This window comes from Cryptomeria japonica, chromosome 1, assembly GCF_030272615.1.
Source record: "Cryptomeria japonica chromosome 1, Sugi_1.0, whole genome shotgun sequence".
In the NCBI taxonomy this organism is placed as follows: Eukaryota; Viridiplantae; Streptophyta; class Pinopsida; order Cupressales; family Cupressaceae; genus Cryptomeria; species Cryptomeria japonica.
This window is the reverse complement of record NC_081405.1, coordinates 471167934-471192142: the sequence shown is the minus strand read 5'-3', so window position 1 is coordinate 471192142 and position 24209 is coordinate 471167934. Positions and strand designations below refer to the sequence as shown.

The following is a 24209-nucleotide window of genomic DNA, read 5'->3' as shown; positions in this document are numbered from 1 at the left end:
TCCAAATCCTCAAAGGGGACCGGCGAGATCCGTCTCTTCTTAGTTGGTGTCTAGTCAACTAAGCCCTATATATGCATATCAACCTTCAGTATATACTGCCCTAGGGATTATCATAATCCCCCCTTAGACTATGAGAGTTTCCTCCCTATAGCCTCCCTCATGTGATTTCATTCATAATACATTCCTTTGCATTTTCATTTACTATTTCCTATTTCATAATTCACATGTACATAGTTTTGTATTCATTACCTATATTCATAAAATGTTCATTAACCATTACTCACATGTATTCCTTAACATACATTCCTATCCTTACCTGTCTGCTCGTAACCTCCTCTGCAGTACCTCGTCACCCCTTCACCCGTATCTGCGCTCACTCCTTCCTATCTCCCTTTCGGCAGCCTGCATTTGGTGGGTTAAATACCCTCCCGTGGGAACGAGGTGACGGTTCGCAGCCTAAGCTGCGGCTACCGTCACACCATTTCCCTTCCAAAGGAAGGGGTGTGGCGGTAGACGCAGCCTGGGCTGCGTTTCCCGTCCCACCGCTTCCCGGGGGGGGGGGGGTGCCTTATACCATGCACTTTATTAAAGTGCGTCACATAATAATAATCTTTCGAACTATTAAGTGCATCAATATATATTTAATAATAATCATTAAATATATTAAATGAAATAATAATTATTTAATTTCTTAATCCTATATTTAAACATTAATATACCTTAAACTCTAGGTTGCCGGTTCGGGTTTGGGTTCCGGTTCGGGTTCGAAGAACCCGGTACGCCGGTACGGCAAAATTTTGAAAAGGGGTTTGGGTTCGTTAGTACAAAAACATGTAAATTATATATATATATATATATATATATATTTTGATATATGTGAAGCCTATAAGCATGAATTAAAATATGCATGTCACATAGCATCATATGAACAACAAAACAAACATAAACTTGTAATCATAGCATCATGATCATACCATAATTGATAATAGCATCATATACATCAAGTTTAATATCAAAATGACAAAATATTCAAGTATCATTGTTTCAACTTTCAAGAATATAAACTTAAAGTTTAATCATCAAATGGATCATCTAATTCTTCATCCTCCTCCTCCTCATTGACATTGACATTACATGAGCCAATGCCACTTGCACTTGCACTTGCACTATAAGTTGGCTCAATTTCTGAGTCATCAAGTGTCAATGCAAGAAGCTGAGAAGCAGGAGCATCCAAATCAGTATGCTCTGGCTCTATATCCCACATCTTTGTTTCCCCTTGTGTGTAGTCATGTTGTTTGTGTGAAAGAAGACGTAGGTTGGAATGCACATATACTAAATTCTCCGCTCTTTTTGATAGCAGCCTAATGCGCTTTACTGAGTGGATGAAAGAGTATGTGCTCCAATTTCTTTCTGAAGCAGATGAACTAGCAACCTATGAAGACAAAGTAAACAATTAAAGTTATACATTAATAAAAATAAAATTACTAGCAACCTATGAAGACAAAGTAAACTATAAATAAACTAAAACTTGTAAATTTAAAATTTTAATTAATTAAACTTACTTGTGATAAAACTTTTATAGCGAGGGGTTGTACGTGTTGGGAGCATGTGCCATGGAAGTACCACCAGCTATGAGCATCTTTCATGGATCTATGACAAAGTGCATCAACACTTAGACCATTCCCATTTGCGAATTCTATGAACTCATTTGTAACAACATCTTGCAAATCATCATCGGGATATAGTCTAAGAAATGCTGCCTTATACCCATCAAATACTTCTAGATCTCTCCATGGTGGAATCCTTCCTGGTTTATCAAGAAATTGATTGCTATAGTACTTAGGTGTCAAGGCATAGGCAAGAAGGTGCAAAGGAGTGGTCATCTTATTCCACCTCTCTACAATAATTACTTCCAGTTCTTTGAAGAATTTCTCCTGAGGATCATTCTCTTTTTCATTTATAGTGACCTTTATTTTTTCAAGCATTGAATCAATGCCATCATAAATCTCACCTATGCAAGGCCTATCCATGTCTGTATAGCGAATCATGCTCATGATGGGCTCAGTGATACTTAGGAGATATGTAACAAAATCCCACCATTTCTCATTCAATATTCTATCCCTAATTTTTTCTGCCCTCTCAGTGCTACTTTGCTTCCATACAGTCCAATTGGTGCTGATCACCATATTGCATAGTGCCACTCTAACTTTCACAAGTTGTCTTAAGATGATTGTGTTTGATGCAAAACGGGTCTCAGCAACCTATAACACAAATTAATGCCAAATGATTAAAAAATAAAGCCAAACTTTAAAGAAGAATACACAATATAGCTTACACAATGATATTATTAACATTGAAAATTCAAAAAAATCAGAAAATGTAAAATTAAATTACTATTTCACTTACCTTCAATAGCTCCAAATTCGAATAGGTTCTAAAAATCCCTTGAGACATGTGGTGGTTTGTGATGAACATCTGGATGTCCTCAGCCTCTGCATACACATCTCTGATCCATTTTATTTTTTACCCAATCCTTTGTAGCATAAGATTGAGTGAATGTACCACACAAGGTGTCCAAAAGATGTGATCATAGCATTGCTCAACCAACAAACCAGCAGCTCTACAATTGTTTGCATTGTCCGTTATGACTTGGACAACATTGCGAGGTCCCACAGACTCAATGGCAGAGATGAGAATTTCTGCAATAAATTGGCCATCTTTTATTTGGCCCTCACAATCCATAGCTCTCAAAAACATTGCCCCTTTAGGGGACACCACTATGACATTGATTAAGGGACGGTTTTTAGCATCTTTCCACCCATCTGAAACAATTGTTACACCTGTCTCAACCCATGAATCCCTTATGGGTTTCAATGCATCTTCAACCCTCTTCACCTCTTTCTTCAATAATGTTCCACGTACCTTCTCATAACCGGGGCCCTTATGCCCTCTTGGTGCCTCATTAACACTTTTTATCATTTGCTTCCAATATGGGGAGCGAACAACATTGAATGACAACCCATTTGCATAAATGCACCTTACTATATCTTGATCAGCATTGTCTCTACTCTCATTTTGGAATGCGGTTTCTAAAGGCCCCTTTGTTCTTTTACATGTCAAGGGTGGTTCACTTTGAGGTTCATTTGTGGCAAAGAAGGGGTGGTCTTCTACTACAATACTGGGATTAGAAGGGTCTTGCATTCCCCTTGTTTTCTTTGATGCGGCTTGGTTCAATCTACGGGCTTCCCTCTCTTCTGCCGCTTTATGCTCCCTAATATATTTCATCACTATCTCATCTGGTATAGGTTTACCATTTTTTCCAGGGCATTTTTTGATGCCTCTTCCTTTTATTCCACACAAATGGCCTACCACCCGATAATATGAACTATTACGTTCAATATCACATCCATGGCATTTCCAACGGAATCCCCCACCTCCTGGAAGTTGTTTTATAATGTCCACATATTTCCATAAGGGAGAATTTGGATCATTTCTTTGTTTTGCAATTATTTGTTCATTGCCAATGGAGGAAGATGTAGATGCCATTCTAGTTCCTATGGCAAGAAATAAAATAAACATATTCAAAAACAAAAACTAAATAATGAAAAAAAATTCAAGTTTCATGTTTGACAATTTGTGAAACAAAAATAATTGGAAAAAAATGTTTAAAAACCTACCTCTTGCAGCCAATGGAAGCTTGAAAATGTATGGAAATGATGCTGCAACACTTGTTGAAGCTTCTAAAATCAGTCTTCAACTCCTCCTCTTTGATCTTGGAAGTCAAATTTTGTTCAACCTTTCTTCAACCTGCTCTCATAAAAAATTTGTTTGCAACACAAATGAGGTGAAATGTGTCAATAAAGTGTTTTAGAAGTGGTTTTTAGGTTATAATTTTCACTTTTTAAAAGGCGGAACTGAAAAAAAATTAAAATTTGCTTTGTTTTTTAACTTTATGGGCCGCCCAGCCGCCTGGGTTCGACTGGGTTCGACCAGGGTCGAACCCACCCTGGGTTTTTCGAACCCTGGTCGAACCGGACCCGTACCACGGACCCGGTCGAACCCGGACCCGTACCAGGGCATCCTAGGGGCGAACCCAGTAACTCAGCTTAAACTTTAAATTAAATTAAATTAATTAAATATCAATGTTAACATTATTACCTCATTTGATAATTGATTTTGTCTTTTATTTATTTATATTTTTTCAAAAGCAACCTTATATTATGTGATGCGATGGGGATATCACAACCCAACCCTTGTATCACACTTAACTGTTATGTGATTGTGCACATGCCCAAATTGTAAGACTTGGTGTTTAGCCAATCCTGCCACTAAACTGATGTAATTGTGCATATGCCCAGTGAGAATGAGCTTTGAACTTTCTAATTTACACTGATGAAATTGGTGAAGCTATTATATGCACTTCACCTTATTGGTGGATCCATAAATTAATGCTCTTCTAGCAATGCACAACTATTTTAGATGTGCAATCTCTTTAAATTGAAAAACATGAATATGCAAATCACTCCCGTTCTCTAGTGGCAGAAAATATCTAATTATATTAGCAAATATTTGCAGGTTATTTCATGCTTGTATGTAAAAATCTAAGCTCTAGATAGGACAGTGGGTATAGAGAGCTAGTTGTTTAACTGCTACCCTTTTTGGATTACACAATGATTTAGCTGCTTCCGAGTACACATAGTGCATAGCGCAAGATAAATTATGTATAATTATTGGCATTGATTGTCACTATACGGATGCATGCTTGTACTGTAATCAACATGAACCTTCTTTTTGTAATTTGTAGTTTATTGGTGTTGCATTCAGATTTTTCAGTCATAAATTTCTAAATGTGCAGACTTTCCGAGGATTGCTACTCCGTTCTTTGTTCACTTCTTTGGATTATGCTCAAAATGGACTGATTGCAGCAGTATTTCTTTTCAAAGTAAGTACTTTGTTTTTCTTTGCACTCTGCTATATTCTCTTAGCCACAAGAAGTAAGCACAGTATAGGAATAACTGTAAACTTCTTAAATATTCTGGTAGAAGATACAGCCTGTTTTATTGAAGAAAAATTAGTAGACCATTGTTATTTTGGTTTAAGTAACAATATTTGAGGGAGCTGATGAGGTAGATGCATTATCGTAAAACATGAATTCTAGAGCAGAAATTTGTTTCCTTTTGTTCGATACTCTCTATCGGCCAAATATCATGTGTCTACATCATATAGAAGCAATCTCTGTTAGACTTGAACACACATTTGTTGATTCTGAATATGCCAATTGATCAATCTGCATCAGATTGCATGGTTCTGGAGTAATTCACCACATCCACGTTTAAAGGCCAATGACCCTAACAGAAGAGATGAGTCAGAGTCACTTGAGCAATTTTGTTAAGAATATAAGGTTTTATCTAATCAAACATAGCAATGATATTTTTATTGTCCATAATGTTTAGTTTGAACTTCACATAAAAAAACTTTGGCTACAAGCTATATGGGTACATGCTATGAGAGAGTATAACACAAATTCAAACTAAGTTAAAAAAATGGAGAGACATGCAAAACATAAGCTGAATTCTAATGCTCACCTTAGGATTATGCAAACAAAAGAATTCAAACAACTACAGAAACACAAATAAAATAATCAAATGTGAATCACATGGTGAAATAAATTTACTTCCAAGGAGTTAGAGATGTGGTTGCTTGAGCATTTACTTTGAAATTTCTACATCAGATACCTTCGAGAGATTATTGATTCATTTGCATAAGATAATGTGCAAATTTATAGACTTTTGGTAGGAAGGATGGACAATCAAGATTCAGGGATGAGATCTATGGTGGAGATTGAATGAGAATTCCTTCCTAGGATTAAAGAGAGAACAGAGGGTTTGGATTTAATTTATTTAAAATGAATGGTTGAGATTGCATTTGCTAAAAATAATAATTTGTTGCAATGATAAAGATTGGAAGGAAAATGCATTTATTTCTAAAAGTGGTGGAGGCAATATAGGTAAATTAAACAAGAAAACCTGTTGATGTGTTTTTATGCACATGCGAACACAGAATAAAATACCTAAAGTATCTTATCCTCTCTTGAATAAAATCTCTCGGATGCTTAAGATTAGCTTAAGGATCATTCGAGACAACTCCAAGGTTCATGAATGTAGGGTCACTACGTGTGGATAAGCTCTGTTGGTTGATGTGATTATGCTAGAATCACAAGGGGACTTACATTCGAATGCCTGAATGTTTGATTTGCTGGAACTTGATCATCTGATGTTGCTATATGGTGATGCTATTCGAATGCCTGAATGTTTGATTTGTTGGAACTCGATCATCTGATGTTGCTATATGGTGATGCTCTTTGTTCTAAACTAGCTTGATTTTGAAAAAATGGCAAAAGGTAAAGGGTTGAGAGAGTTTATACTAAGGCCTAGAATGTAAGAAGATGGATGAATGATTAGATGGAATCCTACTGGGCAAGGTCTCTGTTGTGCGAATCGCACACCCATCCCCGTCTTGGATAGGGACCCCCCAGTTTGTGCCTTTCTTTCCTAACCCTGAAATTTGGCTAAGTCTAGAATGTCCTGATCCTGAAATTTGGCCAACTCTGAAAAATTGAGGAAACCTCCAAAAACTAGAATTTGCAATATAACACCTAGAGGGCCGAAACCACTCTCAAACACCCTGAAAGTATATATGGAATATAACTTAAAGTATAAGTGACATTTCCATATGCTCAATTTCGGACCCAAAAGCCAAAAGTTGAAAAAGTGAAAACTTGTCAAGAGGCCCTTTAGGTCCGAAATTTACCTTAAGTTGCCAAAAGACCCTCAAGGTCCGAAAAACATTTTAAATGTCCATTTTCGGACCCTGGGGCGAAATGTTTAAAAAACGTGATTTTGCAAAATATGTTACAAGGTCCGAAAACCACTTAAGCGTCCTCATTTTCGGACCCTGGGAGGTAAATGGAAAGTGCGTACAGTTTAAAAACAAAACGCGTTTGAGATCCGAAATTCGCCAAAAGGCGTTTAAACCCCGAAATCCCAAAGGGCGTGAGTGGTCCGAACTTTATTTAAAAATTTGCAAAAATGTGCCAATGGTCCGACGTTTTTAAAGGAATTTGCAAATCATGTTAAGTAGTCCGAAAATTCTTTAAAAAACTCGCCAAAAGTCCTGAAGCCGCGAAATCCCAAGAGCGATGAATACTCCGAAGTTTGCATAACGCGAAGAGGCGTCCAGGTCCGAAATTCCGTGGTTCTTGTTAAAACGCGAAAATCGCAAAAGGCGTTAAAATTCATTCAAACACTCCGAAATTTGCAAAAGAGTGGTTCAAGTCTGAAAATGATAGAGTTCGCAAAAGTGTTTAAATGCTCCGAAATTTGCCAAAAGAGTCTAAAATCGCGAAATTTCCAAGCACGTTTAGGTCCGAAAATATTCCCAGCAGAGTTCGCCAAAATATGAAAACCTCCGAATTTTAAAAAACGCCTTGAAACTCTGAATTTGTAGAAGTGTTTAAGGGTCCGAAGTTTTTTTTTGCAAAATATGCTGAATGGTCCGAAATTCTGGGCAAGTTGTAAAACGCCTTATGGCCCGAAGTTTTCGTTTAAATTCCAAAAAACGCCAGAAGATCCGAAAATGATAAAGTTGCAAAAAGTTCAAACAATTCGAAATTTCCCAAAAGGGTGCTTTAGGTCCGAAAATACTTAAAAGGTTTGTAAGAAACCCCAAGAGCTCCGAATTTCACCCAAAACATCAATTTCGGACCATGGGGCTGAAATTTAATATTTGGAAGATGTGCAAAAATCCCCAAATGGTCCAAAATTTCACTTAAAACGCCAATTTCGGACCCTGAGGGGCTAAATTGGAGAATATGATGAAATTTCAAAACGTCTGAGTTCTCCGAAATTCACCAGAAAAGCATGAGAGTTAGAGTTTTAAAATTTGCAGAAGCTCTTCAAACCTCCAGAATCGCGCTATAAGAAGTTTTCAAAATGCCATAAACCCATTCAAAACGCCCAAGACTCCGAAGGTAAAATCACGCAGAAGTAAAACGCCCAAGGATCAGATTTCACATTCGAAGAGAAAGGAGAAGCATTTTCAAGATACATCTCACAAAGAGCTTCTCAAGCCAGACGTTGTAATTAAATTTAATGTTTGTTAAATTAAATTATTTAATTTTTCAAATTAATTTAATGAAGTGAAACTGGTTGATTGGTTGCAGGACGTCATTGGAGAACCAGGAGAAAAAACCTGAAATGCAAATCAAGGAAGGATCGCAATCAAGGCCAGGCGCTGAAAATTGGAAAAGAAAAGATGCAAGAGCGCAAGAGCAACCAAACATTGGGAACCGTGCCGCTGAACAAAGATGAAGTCCACCACCGGGACCAAAGACCACAGAACACTCTCAATGCTGCAAAGTTTATGCATTCTCAAAAAAGCACACAGCTGGATTTAAGTCCAGAAATTCAATTTTAAAACTGAAGCAGCTTTATTGTAAATTGCCTATGGGTCCCGTGCAAGATATTTTTGTGGATAACTATTCCCAACCACCAAGAAGATTGGATAGACCTGAATTAAAGCCAAATAGTGGCAGGTAGTTGAGATATTTGTTGGTTGGATAACTGAGAATTAATTGGGCATGGGTTAAAGCTGCCAGCTTCTGGAAGGCAGATCAGGACCCTTGGATGTAGTCCATCCTAGCCTTCGATTCAAAATTGTAATATCTATAAAAGGTAGAGACCTTTCTTTTGTAAAGGGTTAGATAGTTGAAGACTTTTGTCAGACAATTGGTTAGATGGTTAGATAGTTAGATCTTAGAGGTTAGAATAGGTTAGATCTTAGCAGTAGCGTAGAGATGCTGCAGAAATTGTTGTAATAGGCAGATGAGATCAATATATAAACATTGATTTGGTGTTTATTGTCTTGTTTTCATCCTGTTTGCATGGTTTCTTTCAGTATTTTAGATAGATCTTTCTGTTTTGGGTGTGCAGGTATTTGATAGATTCAGGCTCATACCACTGAGGATATACTGATTGTGTATCCTTTTGTGTGGTTAACCTGAGCCTTCGATTGTGCTTAGTTCAATTGCAGATGTCCGCCTAAGCTGCGCCAGAATTGGGTGCCTAGCCGTGCGTCTCCAGTCTGAAAATCTTCCAAGTCCCTTTGAAGATTGCACCGTTCCTGCAAGGTTGTGATCTATTCTGGCCAAGTAGGAGTTGGTTATGTTGAATCCGTCTACCCGCATGCCTGTGTTGTTAGTTTTAGATCTCCTAACCTTTCCCTTTTGATTTTATTGCGTAATTCGAGAATCACAGCAAACAGCTTGTTGCAAATCGTTAGTCCCCTTGTGTTTCCAACAAAAACACATCAAGCCATTGAGAGGTCCCGCAGTCAAGACCTGACAAAAGAAACCTTGAGGTAGTCTCCTTTGATCAAACCTAGAAAACAGCATTAGAGACTTCCTTATCTCAAGAGAGAGTAGGATAATCAGTTGGCTATTCTATTCTGCATCGGCCGTATGGAGTTTACAGCAATGCGATTTCAGACCTGTCAACAGAATTGGCGCTAGAAGGAGGGCGTGTGATGAATGTCTAAACAGCTAAATCATGATCATATCAGCCTGCATTTGTAAAGAGTAACCCTGTAGCTTTTTTGACCCTCTGCACACAACAAAATTGGGGAGGGCGCCTTAGCAGTTCCTTGCAACAAGTTGAGTCTAATCGACCTTTTAAATGCTATATTCGGGATATGCAAGATCCCTATTAAACTAGAAAAGCCAAAAAAAAAAAAATCAAAAAACTAGAAAATACCAAAAATATTTCTGAGTCAATATGTTGAGCCAGTTGCTTCATGAAGACTATCTACAGTCCGAAATTTTTCAAATCCAGCAAGATCTAAGTTGGCAGTTCTATCCAAGGCAGCTGTCCGAATTTGCATCTTCAACTCATTGCAGAATTCATGACACCACAGCGCACGATGAACTGAATTGCTTGACATTTTTGTCAAGGGTCGAGCTCGCATTACAGGGGCGGATATTCTTTTGGGATGTCCCCAAACCAGAGGCGACTGTACAACCGGATATCCTCAGTCCTCCGTCCAGCATCGAAGAATTTACAAGGTTCAAGAATTTGATTGAGAATCAATTTGGTCTCGAAGAGGAGTTATGCTTGGAGAACGTGTTGTCACCTTGGTGGTGCAGAATTCACCGCACCCCACATTCAGAGTTCACCTGCTCGCTATGCATAGAAGCAGTCAGTCAAGTCAAAGCCCAATTTGGACTACTGGAAGAACTAGAGGAGAGCATCACCAGCAAAGTGTGGAGTGCCTACCTTGTTGCAGACGAGTATAGAAGATCGCAAAATCAATACAGCATCACACCTTCTGACGATGTTAAGTTGGGGCTATCAAGTGTTGAGCAAGATGAACCCGTCAATCAGACCAAGGTAGCAGATGAATTTATTATCCCTGCAACTGATGAGAACAGTGTTCAAGAGGATGATCAAGGGAGCTTTGTGGATCAACCACAAGTTGAAGAGCAGTTTGCAACAGCCCCACAAATGGATGATGCAGTCTAGGAGTCTATGGAGGACGTTTTTGAGGACCAATCAATCAAAGAGTCCCTACTGTTTGACGACGTATTGATAGAAGTACATAAGGCTGCATTGTTCACACGATATGAAGATGCACCAGCAGACGATGCACCCCTCTTTCCTGAGTTCGAGTTCGGTTTTGAGATCAACTATCAGCCTGCGCCACCCAATGAAAAATCTGATGCTGATTTACATACACCAGACGCTATCGAGATGCTACACCACCAATGGCAACCTCCTGATACAGCTGTTGAAGCCTTCTCGCCGTACAACCCACCGTGCAAAACTCTGCATGACTCGAAAACCTGCCAGGTTGTTTCTTTCCCTCTTGCTGTTAATTCTAAAAATTTTCCGTTTAATTTTGAATATTTTGGAAAAACAACTTGTAAATGGATTAACCATGGACCTGATAAACTTCCCCAATTAAAATTTTGCCCGATGTCCTGGTTAAATTCGAGAGTGGCCAACTGAAAATTTTCTTTTCAGAATACAAAGACAAACCAGCCAAACTGAGAACTATTCCCACTGCCCTGTTACTGCTGCATATATTGGAAAATCACCCAGGGTCGGGAACGCATGCATATAGTCCACCTTTTGTGCAGTCGGTCTTTTCTTGTACATAGTTAGTTTAGTTTTCATTTCTTGTTTTGTGAATAGTTTGTTTTCTGTTCTAGCTTAGATTTCTTGTTTTCTGCTTTAGTTTAGTTTGCTTTCCGTAGTGTAGGTGTCCTTTCAGAAAGGGGTTGTCTCCCTGTCAATTTTTGAAGGGGTTTGTTTGCTTTTCCCAGCTCTGGTGTACAAAGTTGGAAATTTTTTTCCGGCTCATTTCTTGGATGCCGACTTTGGTAGAGCGCCTAATTGACGATTGCCCCCGTAGTCAATCCATTTTGGTTTAAGGCTTAGTCAGTCTAAAAATTTAGTTGCTTACTGCGTCTTGTCACACTGCACTTTTAAACGCTTAAAAAGGCTTAAGTCTGTCGTTTTATCAAAGGGAGGTCACTACAAGTGAAAAAATTCTGAAGCTCTGCTTCAGCGACCACTGTAACGCTCAATCCCACGTAGGCTTCACTGCTTACCAGCCAAGGTGAAAAGTGAAAATAAAAGAGAAAAATCAAAAGAAAAGAAATTGAAAAGCAAGGAAATTTCAAGTTGCTTGGCTTTGGGAATGCAAACACCTCTGCCGATTTTCAAAAAGAAAATTTATCGGAAACAGAGCAATCTCTGTGAGCTTACAGGCGATAACTCCGTCGGGGCTATAGACGCTTGCTGGTAGCGGGGCTCTATCCAGGTTGCTTTTGAAGTTAGAGTCGCTCTATGTAGCTTGCTTTAACTAAACAATGATATCTCAACCTTCTTTGGGCTTGAATGAACTTCACTGCACACAATCGATTTCTCAAGGTTGGTGACTCGATTCAGTTTGTGACCTCATTTTTACTTTGAATCCGTCTTCTATCATTTGGGCTGTTTTGTGGGGTATGTACCAGAGATTCTCGGGTTCGATCCGGATAGTCATCCTTGAAATGTTCAGGAACATTTCCCAGCCGAGTTGCCATTTGTTGTGCGAATCGCACACCCATCCCCGTCTTGGACAGGGACCCCCCAGTTTGTGCCTTTCTTTCCTGACCCTGAAATTTGGCTAAGTCTGGAATGTCCTGATCCTGAAATTTGGCTAACTCTGAAAAACTGAGGAAACCTCCAAAAACTAGAATTTGCAATATAACACCTAGAGGGCCGAAACCACTCTCAAACACCCTGAAAGTATATATGGAATATATACTTTCTTATACTTAAATGTTATATTCCATATGCTCAATTTCGGACCCAGAAGCCAAAAGTTGAAAAAGTGAAAACTTGCCAAGAGGCCCTTTAGGTCCGAAATTTACCTTAAGTTGCCAAAAGACCCTCAAGGTCCGAAAAACACTTTAAATGTCCATTTTCGGACCCTGGGGCGAAATGTTTAAAAAACGTGATTTTGCAAAATATGTTACGAGGTCCGAAAACCACTTAAGCGTCCTCATTTTCGGACCTTGGGAGGTAAATGGAAAGTGCATCCAGTTTAAAAACAAAACACGTTTGAGACCCTAAAATCCCAAAGGCGTTTAAACCCTAAAATCCCAAAGGGCGTGAGTGGTCCGAACTTTATTTAAAAAGTTGCAAAAATGTGCCAATGGTCTGACGTTTTTAAAGGAATTTGCAAACCATGTTAAGTAGTTCGAAAATTCTTTAAAAAACTCACCAAAAGTCCTGAAGCCGCGAAATCCCAAGAGCGATGAATACTCCGAAGTTTGCATAATGCGAAGAGGCGTCCAGGTCCGAAACTCCGTGGTTCTTGTTAAAACGCGAAAATCGCAAAAGGCGTTAAAATTCATTCAAACACTCCGAAATTTGCAAAAGAGTGGTTCAAGTTTGAAAATGATAGAGTTCGCAAAAAGTGTTTAAATGCTCCGAAATTCGCCAAGAGTCTAAAATCGCGAAATTTCCAAGCGCGTTTAGGTCCGAAAATATTCCCAGCAGAGTTCGCCAAAACATGAAAACCTCCAAATTTTCAAAAACGCCTTGAAACTCTGAATTTGCAGAAGTGTTTAAGGGTCCGAAGTTTTTTTTTTTTGCAAAATATGCTGAAATGGTCCGAAATTCTGGGCAAGTTGTAAAACGCCTTATGGCCCGAAGTTTTCTTTTAAATTCCAAAAAACGCCAGAAGGTCCGAAAATGATAAAGTTGCAAAAAGTTCAAACCAAAGAAACGAAACTCGGACTCGGCTCGGACTCGGCAAGGCCAAATCGGACTCGGACTCGGGACTCGGCGTCAGACTCGGCTCCAGACTCGGCTGGACTCGGGAAAGTGAAAAACTCAAAAAAATTTTAAGATTTAAAACTTGTTTCATGCACCCTTTATTGAATACACCTTAAAGACACAATAACATCATCAAACTCGGCTCATTTGATTACATACACAAGTATACATCAATCACATAAGCATAAACGCAAATTGTAGCTGAAGAAAATAACAAACATAGATATATAAATATTGTCAAATGTATACAATATTACAAAACTCATGGAATAAAAAATCCATGTCATCATATGATCATCATCAAATGTTTCATACAAATACCAAAGGTAAATACAACTACAAGTCTATGGCTCAGAGGAGCCTGCACCATCCGGCCCCAGCCCCCTGCGAAGGCGTCTAAGGTAGTTCCTGGATGATTCGACTGCCATAGCCGCTCCCCGTGACACCATGCCATGCTCACCAACATTAGGAACATCTGTGTCACTATCTGCCTCTGAATCTCCTGTCTGTGCTCGTGCTCTCCGCTCCTCCTCTGCCATGGCTACAGTCTCAACCTCTATATCTACCTGGTCGATCCAATCAATGTCAGACTCGGAGGTTAAATTTTCTCTACTTCTATCGACACAGTTTCCCCCATATTTTTCGACGGGGGTTTGGGGGCAGCGCCCCCAAGGTGGGGTCAAGGGGCAGCGCCCCTTGCACGCTTCCTGTCGCGATACAGGGCGAGGTCGAGGGGCAGCGCCCCGCGAGGCCAAAAAAACTTATTACAAGTCTGAATTAGGGTTTCTTTGAGAGTCTTCCTTAGGGCCTGGTTTTGCACTTGTTGCTAATTGGGTCTTGCTTGGTGAGTATCATTCTTGAAGGTCCAAGCTAGGTCAAGTTGGTGAGTGATAAAGTCTGGAATGTCATCCTGATCTTCAAATGCCCTGAAATTTGGCTAAGTCTGGAATGTCCTGATCCTGAAATTTGACTAAGTCTGGAAAACTGAAGAATCCTCCAAAAACTAGATTTTGCAATATAACTCCTGGAGGCCCGAAACCACTCTCAAACATCCTGACAGTATATATGGAATATAACTTAAAGTATAAGAAAGAAGAATATAAGGAAATGTCACTTATACTTAAATGTTATATTCCATAAAATAATCCTGACGGAGAGACCAAAATGTCAAATTTCGCCCTTCCAAAAAAACTTATTACTTTTTAAAAAAACTTTTTAAAATGTTTTTTTTTTGTCATTTTATTAACCCAGCCAGTAGCCGAGTCTGGGGCTCAGGACTCGGCGGGTCTGGCGATTTTGAGCCAAAATCGCCAACTCGGCGAGTCTGGCGAGTTTACTCTCCAGACTCGGCCGAGTCCGAGTCCGAGCCCCTGGGACTCGTTTGGCCTGACTCGGACTCGGACTCGCCGAGTTTGGGCGATTTCGGGCGATTTTCGTTTCTCTGGTTCAAACATTCCGAAATTTCCCAAAAGGGTGCTTTAGGTCCGAAAATGCTTAAAAGGTTTGTAAGAAACCCCAAGAGCTCCGAATTTCACCCAAAACATCAATTTCGGACCATGGGGCCGAAATTTAATATTTGGAAGATGTGCAAAAATTCCCAAATGGTCCAAAATTTCAATTAAAATGCCAATTTCGGACCCTGGGGGGCTAAATTGGAGAATATGATGAAATTTCAAAACGTCTAAGTTCTCCGAAATTCACCAGAAAAGCATGAGAGTTAGAGTTTTAAAATTTGCAGAAGCTCTTCAAACCTCCAGAATTGCGCTATAAGAAGTTTTCAAAACGCCATAAACCCATTCAAAACGCCCAAGACTCCGAAGCTAAAATCACGCAGAAGTAAAATGCCCAAGGATCAGATTTCACATTCGAAGAGAAAGGAGAAGCATTTTCAAGATACATCTCACAAAGAGCTTCTCAAGCCAGACATCGTAATTAAATTTAATGTTTGTTAAATTAAATTATTTAATTTTTCAAATTAATTTAATGAAGTGAAACTGGTTGATTGATCGCAGGACGTCATTGGAGAACCAGGAGAAAAAACCTGAAACGCAAATTAAGGAAGGATCGCAATCAAGGCCAGGTGCTGAAATTGGAAAAGAAAAGATGCAGGAGCGCAAGAGCAACCAAACATTGGGAACCGTGCCGCTGAACAAAGATGAAGTCCACCACCAGGACCAAAGACCACAAAACACTCTCAATGCTGCAAAGTTTATGCATTCTCAAAAAAGCACACAGCTAGATTTAAGTCCAGAAATTCAATTTTAAAACTAAAGCAGCTTTATTGTAAATTGCCTATGGGTCCCGTGCAAGATATTTTTGTGGATAACTATTCCCAACCACCAAGAAGATTGGATAGACCTGAATTAAAGCCAAATAGTGGCAGGTAGTTGAGATATTTGTTGGTTGGATAATTGAAAATTAATTGGGCATGGGTTAAAGCTGCCAGCTTCTGGAAGGCAAATCAGGACCCTTGGATGCAGTCCATCCTAGCCTTCGATTCAAAATTGTAATATCTATAAAAGGCAGAGACCTTTCTTTTGTAAAGGGTTAGATAGTTGAAGACTTTTGTCAGACAATTGGTTAGATGGTTAGATAGTTAGATCTTAGAGGTTAGAATAGGTTAGATCTTAGCAGTAGCATAGAGATGCTGCAGAAATTGTTGTAATAGGCAAATGAAATCAATATATAAACATTGATTTGGTGTTTATTGTCTTGTTTTCATCCTGTTTGCATGGTTTCTTTCAGCATTTTAGATAGATCTTTCTGTTTTGGGTGTGCAGGTATTTGATAGATTCAGGCTCATACCACTGAGGATATACTGATTGTGTATCCTTTTGTGTGGTTAACCTGAGCCTTCGATTGTGCTTAGTTCAATTGCAGATGTCCGTCTAAGCTGCGCCAGAATTGGGTGCCTAGCCGTGCATCTCCAGTCTGAAAATCTTCCAAGTCCCTTTGAAGATTGCACCGTTCCTGCAAGGTTGTGATCTATTCTGGCCAAGCAGGAATTGGTTATGTTGAATCTGTCTACCCGCATGCCTGTGTTGTTAGTTTTAGATCTCCTAACCTTTCCCTTTTGATTTTATTGCGTAATTCGAGAATCACAGTAGACTAGCTTGTTGCAAATCGTAAGTCCCCTTGTGTTTCCAGCAAAAACACATCAAGCCACTGAGAGGTCCCGCAGTCAAGACCTGACAAAAGAAACCTTGAGGTAGTCTGCTTTGATCAAACCTAGAAAACAGCATTAGAGACTTCCTTATCTCAAGAGAGAGTAGGATAATCAGTTGGCTATTCTATTCTGCGTTCGCCGTATGGAGTTTGCAGCAATGCGATTTCAGACCCGTCAACAGTCTCACAATCAAACATGAACAATTTGACACAAGCTCAGTGCAATCTTCTAAGGACGTTTCAAAGATGTTTGAATCAATACCATCAAACATTGATCACCATTCAAGTTAATGCATAAGCAATGAGTATATGACGATTTGGAGTTAACCGCATATTATTCCAGTTGACCACACAAGGCGCACTTACAAGCAGCAAGAGGCTCTTGGTATGGATTAAGTGGATTCCACACAAATGCATTCAACAAATTCTTCCATTCAATCTAATTTATTTATCATCTAACATGAGAATTCAACAAGAAACCATGCACATTGTAAAGAAACAACACACTTCACCATAACTTCAATGAAAATAGAGTTCATTTGCAACTTAGGCAACATTTTCTGCCTTCTCCTACTTGTTGATGTGTTTTTCATGCACATGTGAACACAGAATAAAATACCAAGGTACCTTATCTTCTCTTGAACAAAATTTCCCCGAATGTTGAAGATTTCGCCTAAGGATCATTCAAGAAAACTCTAAGGTTCTTATATGTAGGGTCTCTACGTGTGGATAAGCTCTTGTAATATGATGTGATTATGCTGGAATCACAAGGGGACTTACATTCGATGACCTGAGCGTTTGATTTGCTTTGGATATCACTGGAACGTGAGACTTTACTGGTCCTATTTTTAAAAAGGAAAAAAGGAAAGGGTTGGAGAAGGATCTAATTCTAACACTAAGAATGTAGGAGCAATGGATAACCTTTGATCTAAGTTGCCGGTACGGGTACGGGTACGGGTACGTGGGTACGGTACGCTGGTACGACATTTTTTTTAGGGGGGGCCTGGGTACGTATGGGTACGTCCGTACAAAAAAATGTAAAAATCATAAATATATACATATATACACTCTAATAAGTAGAAACAAAAATTAAATTTAGAATCCCACATATCATCCATATGCTAAACAAAACTTGGAACTATCATATATGATTCATATTGATATAACTATAAGTCTATAACAAAATTACAAACTTTGAATGTTATGATAGATATCGAATTCATTGTTCACTGGCTCAACCGTTCAACAATAAAATGACACAACTAATAATCAGCAATAGCATCATATGGGTCACTAGGAAGATCAAGATCAACATCATCATTGACATTAGATGATGTAGGTAGAGTACTGGAACCACATGCAGCCTCACTGCCACTTGCACTAGCAGCACATTGGCTATCAGACTCCCCAGAAAGTAAAGATTGTGTGGCAGCTGAAAAATCCAAATCAGTTCGCTCTGGATCTACATCCCAAAACTTTGTGCTCCCATCCTTATACTCATTTTGTTTATGAGTAAGAAGGCGCAAGTTTGAATGCACATAAACGAGCTCTTCTGCCTTACTTGCTGCCAGTCGGTTGCATTTCACTGAGTGGATGAAGGAGTATGTGCTCCAATTTCGCTCAGATGAAGAGGAACTAGCAACCTATTGGATAATTGACACAAAGTGAGAGGGTGACAATTATAAAATAGTAAAAAATCTAAATTTAGAGAGCAATAAAAATTAAGAAACTTACTTGCGATAAAACTTTGATTGCAAGAGTTTGAAGGTTTGGTGATGTATGGCCATTGAGGTACCACCAAGCATGAAAATCCTTTTTATACTTGTCACGGAGAGCGGAAACACCGTGACCATTGGAGGCTACAAAATCAGCAAACTCACTTGTCATTAAATCCTCCATTTCAGAATCTGGGAAGAGTTTAGTAAGTGCTGTCCTACACCCTTCATTGACTTCTGAATCTCTATATGGTGGTACCCTTGATGGCTTAGCAAGCATTTCATCACTATAAAATTTGGGAGTCAATGCAAATGCAAGAAGATGTAGTGGGGTGGTCATTTTGTTCCACCGCTCAACACAAATTGATTGAACCTCTTTGAAGAAAGTTTCTTCGGGATCTTGCTCTTTTGCATTGATGATGGCTTTCATTTTCTCAATCATCGAGTCAATGCCATCATATACCTCTCCCAAACATGGGTGATCCATGTCAGTATAACGGATCATACTCATGATGGGCTCAGTGAAACTCAAAAGATATTCCACTCGATCCCACCAAGTGTCATCTAGGATCATGCGCCTTACATTTGCTGCCCTTTCAGTATTGGATTGCCTCCACAGGGACCAACTTTGACTAATTACCATGCTAGCAAGTGGCTGTCGCACCTTCACAAGTCGCCTCAAGACGATTGTGTTGGATGCAAATCGGGTCTCGGCAACCTATTCAAAAATTAAAAATAAAAATTAGAATACAAAGAAGACATGATAAAAAAATAAAAATTAAGTAACCATCAAAGTGAAATGTAGATTTTAAAAATTGAAGTGTTTCAATTACCTTTAGCAACTCCAACTGTGAAAATGATCTGAAAATGGCCTGTGACATGTTATGGTTTGTGATGAACATTTGGATCTCTTCAGCCTCAACATAAATTTGTTTGATCCAATCTATTTTCCTGCCTATCTTTTGTAGCATGAGGTTGAGAGAGTGGACAGCACAAGGTGTCCAAAATATGTGTTCAAACCGTGTCTCAATCAACATACCTGCAGCTCTACAATTCTTTGCATTGTCCGTTATTACTTGGACAACATTTTGAGGTCCCACATCCTGAATGCATTGTATAAGGATGTTAGCAATAAATTGTGCATCCTTCACCTGTCCCTCACAATCCACAGCTTTCAGAAACATTGCCCCTTTAGGGCACACTGCAATTACATTAATTAATGGCCGATTTTTGGTATCCTTCCATCCATCTGAAATGATGGACACTCCTGTTTGTTTCCATGAATTTCTAATGGGAGCCAATGCATTGTCTATGTTTTTTACCTCCTTTGCTAGTAAGGTGCTATGCACCTTCTCATAACCTGGCCCTGTGTACCCTTGTGGAGCCTCATTTACCTTTTTCAACATATCCTGCCAATATGGTGATCGTACCACATTAAATGACAAACCGTTTGCATATAGACATCTTCCAACGGATTGATCTGCAATCTCTCTAGCATCATTCTTAAATGCTCTCTCTAATGGTCCCCTGCTTCTCTTCACAATAACAGGTTCTTCACTAATTGGGTCCAAGAATGGGTGGCTCTCTACCACGATATTAGGAAAATCACTATAAGATGGAGAAGTAGGGGGCCTCTTTGATTTACTTCCTCTTCCTGTCAACAAAGGATGGTTTGAGGCACGACCAACTCTTGCATTTGCTTCCTCTTGCTCTCTAATATATCCTGCTATTTCTTGAGGTGACATCCCATTTCCATTCTTTCCTAGACATGGTTTGATTCCTTGTTGGGGAATGGCACAAAAATGGGCTTTGACACGACTGTAGAAGCTAGTTTTTTTTCGTACTACAGAAGTTGCATATCCATAAAAATGTTCCACCACCTTTTACTTGGTCTATTATTTTGACATATTTCCATAAAGGTGAATTTGGGTCAGTTTTGAAAGTCCGTTGAGGAGTAGAGCTAGTAGTCGTTGCCATTATGATTTCTACAACAAATTAAAAAAAAAAATATTAATATTTAATATTAAACAATAGATTATAAATGTTAAATATATAAAATTAAATTTAATAATTTATTTAAAATAAAAGTGAAATTATTATAATTATGAAAGTTATTAGGTTTTTAAAAAATATTAAAATATACCTATTATTAAATTATTATTATTTTTAATATTTTAAATATGAGTAGTTTTTAAAAAAAATTATTATAGTTTAACTTTATTTAATAGTTTGTAAATTGTTTGTTAAATGAAAACAAACAATCTAATGAAAAATTATATTTTTATTAGATTGTTTGTTTTCATTTAACAAACAATTTAATTAGCAAACTATTAAAAAAAAAAAAAAACTATAATAAATATTAAAATTTAACAAACTAATAAATTTTTTTAACTATAATAAAATTTAACAAACTATAGCAAACTATAATAAAAAAATTAATTTCAAACCTGATGCCGAAGCCCTCCTGCCGTGGCGCCTCCCGCCGTCGTCGCGCGCCTCCCGTCCTGCCGTGGCGTCGCCCTCCTGCCGTCATCACGCACCTCTCGTCCTCTGTGTCTGCGTCGCCCTCCTGCCGTGGCGCCTCCTGTCGTCGCGCCTCCTCAAACCCCTGTGCCGTCACGCGTTCAAACTTTCGCGATTTTTAATTTTTTCGGTTTTCCTTTTTCACCATGCGTGGCGTGAAATGGTTTCACGATTTTTTATTTTTGCCTTTTCTTTAGGGTTTTAAATGTTAAACGACATATTCGACCCGTGAAAGAAACCCTCGAAATTTGCGAATGATGCGGATTCGTAAAAAAAACCGTATGGAATCGCCACGTCTACACCGGATGCGTCGGGATTCGTGAGTCAAATATCGGATACGTTTCAGGGGGGAAAAATCGGTACCCTGTCCGAATCCACAGAGATTCCAAGGCGAATCCGAATCCGATACGCACCGCATCCGGATTCATGGGGAAAATGTGAAGTACCGGTAACTTAGCCTTTGATGAAACTCTAACTAAGTCTTGCTTTGACATGCTATGATCATCTCCACAAGGCTAGTGCGATCTTCTAAGGATAGCTTTATGATGTTCAAATCATTGCTACAAGCATAGACACTGTCAGGTTGATGCGTATCGATGAAGAAGCGATAATTGAAGTTAAGCTTAAGCTGAATGATTCCAGTTGACTACGCAAGGCAAGTTTGCAATCAACAAACTGCTAGTAGTATGGATATACAAATTTCACCATTGATCATACAAATTCCTTCCATTCATCTAATAACATGAAATTAAATTTGAGAAGTATAGAGACCATGTAAATTGTTGAATCAACACATAGAATTCACCATTTCTTCAATGAAGTTTACATGTCTTTAGCAACAATGTCTTGACAACAATCTTTGCCTTCTCTTTCTACTCTACCCTAAAAACTAATTGCTCTTGAACTACCACTACTAACTATTGACTATCTCTTACTATTCACTGACTATTAACCTTTACAAATGAAGAGCCAGGGCTTTATATAGGGAGCTCCTTACAATTTGATGGCTTTGATTGATTTACAATCAATGGCTAGGATTACAAGATGGAAAACCCTAATTAGGGTTTGTTACAACAAACTCATTTAGCCAATAAAATAATTACATTTAATGAGTGTGGACCAATAGGAAGCAGGGGTAGGTACACCGAAGTTTGTGCTATCCCTGATAAATTAGGTACATTGAATCTGGACATGCTGAGGTGGACCAATCTAGTTAGAGAAACAGTGACTAAGACGCCACCTTGTTTGGCGTTTGTGTCTTGGTTGATCCTCCTCTGTCTTTTGACTCAATGAATGATGTACCTCCTTGACTCCCATGTGTTTGATGAGGCCTCCTCACTGTCAAGTTTTCTTTCTCCAGTAGCATACCTCACCTTGAAGTGTTGGTAAGGTCATTCTTCTCTGTCATCATGTGGTAGAATGGAGTCTTTGAGGATTGCTTGGAACTCCTTGAACACTTGAAATCTCCCAATGCTTTTCTCGAACACTTGAAGTCTTCCTCCATGCATTTGGAGTGTCCTTGATGATGATGGGACTGGAATAGGTCGTCCTTGTCTTGGCCCGATCCTCCTCCATTCGCAAAACAAAACCAAAAGATGATTAAGTACACATGATATATTTATCCTGATCATAGCATTTCTTACCTTAAATCATTAATAAGAAGGCATCAAAATGGAATTTGCTTAGGATCCTCTCTAGGGACAGGCCCTATAGGGAATTTTGCTCTGGACCCCTTGGAAGGGTTAGGAGCGATTTTTGCTATTTTGCTCAATTAGACCTCATTTTCAACATTTCACAATTTTGGACTTAACCTTCAAACCTTCTCCCATCATGATCTCTCAACTAGCCCTTTAAGTGATGTCAATTTCAAAGTGTTTTTGGCAAGAAATTAGGCTATCTTAAGATTTCAGTCTGGACCCTTTGGAAGGGTCAAGAGCGAAATTCATGATTAGGACACAATTCCATCATTTCCTTACTCCAAATTGTTTCCCAAGGCAAGTATATGCTAGTCTTCTCTTCACCAAGGCCTAGGAATTCATATTTTAGCCTCCATTGTGAGTAAATTAGGTGATTTTGAGAAATTCACTCTAGACTCTTTGGAAGGGTCAAGAGCAAAATTCATGATTTAGGACAAAATCCTTCACTCCTTCACTTCTAATCATTTCCTAAGGCAAAAACATGTCAATCCACTTCCAAATATGCCCAAGGAACTAAGATGTTGGTCCAAACAAGGAAGAAAATGAGGTTTATGGAGAATTTCACTCTGGACCCTTTGGAAGGGTCAGGAGCGAAATTCCTAATCTTGGACAAAATCCTCACTTTTCAATGCTTTCATTCACTTCCTAAGGCAAGAACATGTCCATTTGCCCCCACTATGTCCAAGGAACAAGGTTTTTAGTCTAAACAAGAAAATAGTGTTTATGGGGAATTTTGCTTTGGACCCTTTGGAAGGATCAGGAGTGAAATTTCCATTCTAGGTTGATTTCTCACTTCTTCCATTCAATTTACCTTCAATTTGATCAAACTCACCTCTCCTCACCACAATCAAGTCCATTTGCCATCCACTTAGCTCAAAACAAGGTCTTTTCAACGTCTTAGGCAAAATAGGGGGTCAAATTGAGGATTTCGCTCTGGACCCTTTGGAAGGGTCAAGAGCGAAATTCCTACCTTGGGTTTATTTTCACTATTCCATCGCCTCAATTCACCTTTCAAAGGTAAGAATGCATCAAAGTCCTTCCAACCATGGCTTAAAAATCCAAAACTTGGCCATAACAAGGAAGAAAATAAAGGTTATGTGAATTTCACTTTGGACCCTTTGGAAGGGTCAGGAGCGAAATTCTTCCTTGAGCTCATTTCTTACTCTTCTTCTCCCTTCCTTGGCTTGGATATAACTTCTTAGGCCTCCGCCTATCATCATCCAACTTAAATTGGCATTCACTTCCTTCAAGATTTTGTGAAGAAAATAGGGTCTTATATGAATTTCGCTCTGGACCCTTTGGAAGGGTCAAGAGTGAAATTTGCAATTATACTCAAATTCCTTACTTTTCATCACTTCACTTTGTTTCACACCTCAATACTCTCTCAACTACGCCATAAGGACAAGGTTTATGAGGCAAATTAAGACCAAGAAGGGAGATATAAGGGAATTCGCTCTGGATCCTTTGGAAGGGTCAGGAGTGAAATTGAAATTCGCTTTGGACCCTTTGGAAGGGTCAGGAGCAAAATTTGACATTTTAGTCTCTCCGTCAGGATTCATATATGGAATATAAGCTAATCTTTCTTCTTTCTTATACTTTAAGTTATATTCCATATATATTGTCAGGATGTTTGAGAGTGGTTTCGGACCTCCAGGAGTTATAATGCAAAATCTAGCTTTTGGAGGATTCTTCAATTTTCCAGACAGTCAAATTTCAGGATCAAGATG

At 38.9% G+C, this 24209-nt stretch overlaps 1 protein-coding gene across 7 annotated transcripts in view; it reads left to right on the top strand.

Annotated features, from left to right (window-relative positions):
- LOC131071396 (peroxisome biogenesis protein 12) overlaps positions 1 to 24209 on the top strand; it is a 296532-nt gene that overhangs the window by 252140 nt on the left and 20183 nt on the right. For all 7 annotated transcript variants that reach the window (XM_058007230.2, XM_058007213.2, XM_058007226.2 and 4 more), the window contains one exon: positions 4856 to 4942. In XM_058007230.2, coding sequence (XP_057863213.1) covers positions 4856 to 4942 — 87 coding nt within the window. The remainder of the gene's footprint in view (positions 1 to 4855; positions 4943 to 24209) is intronic.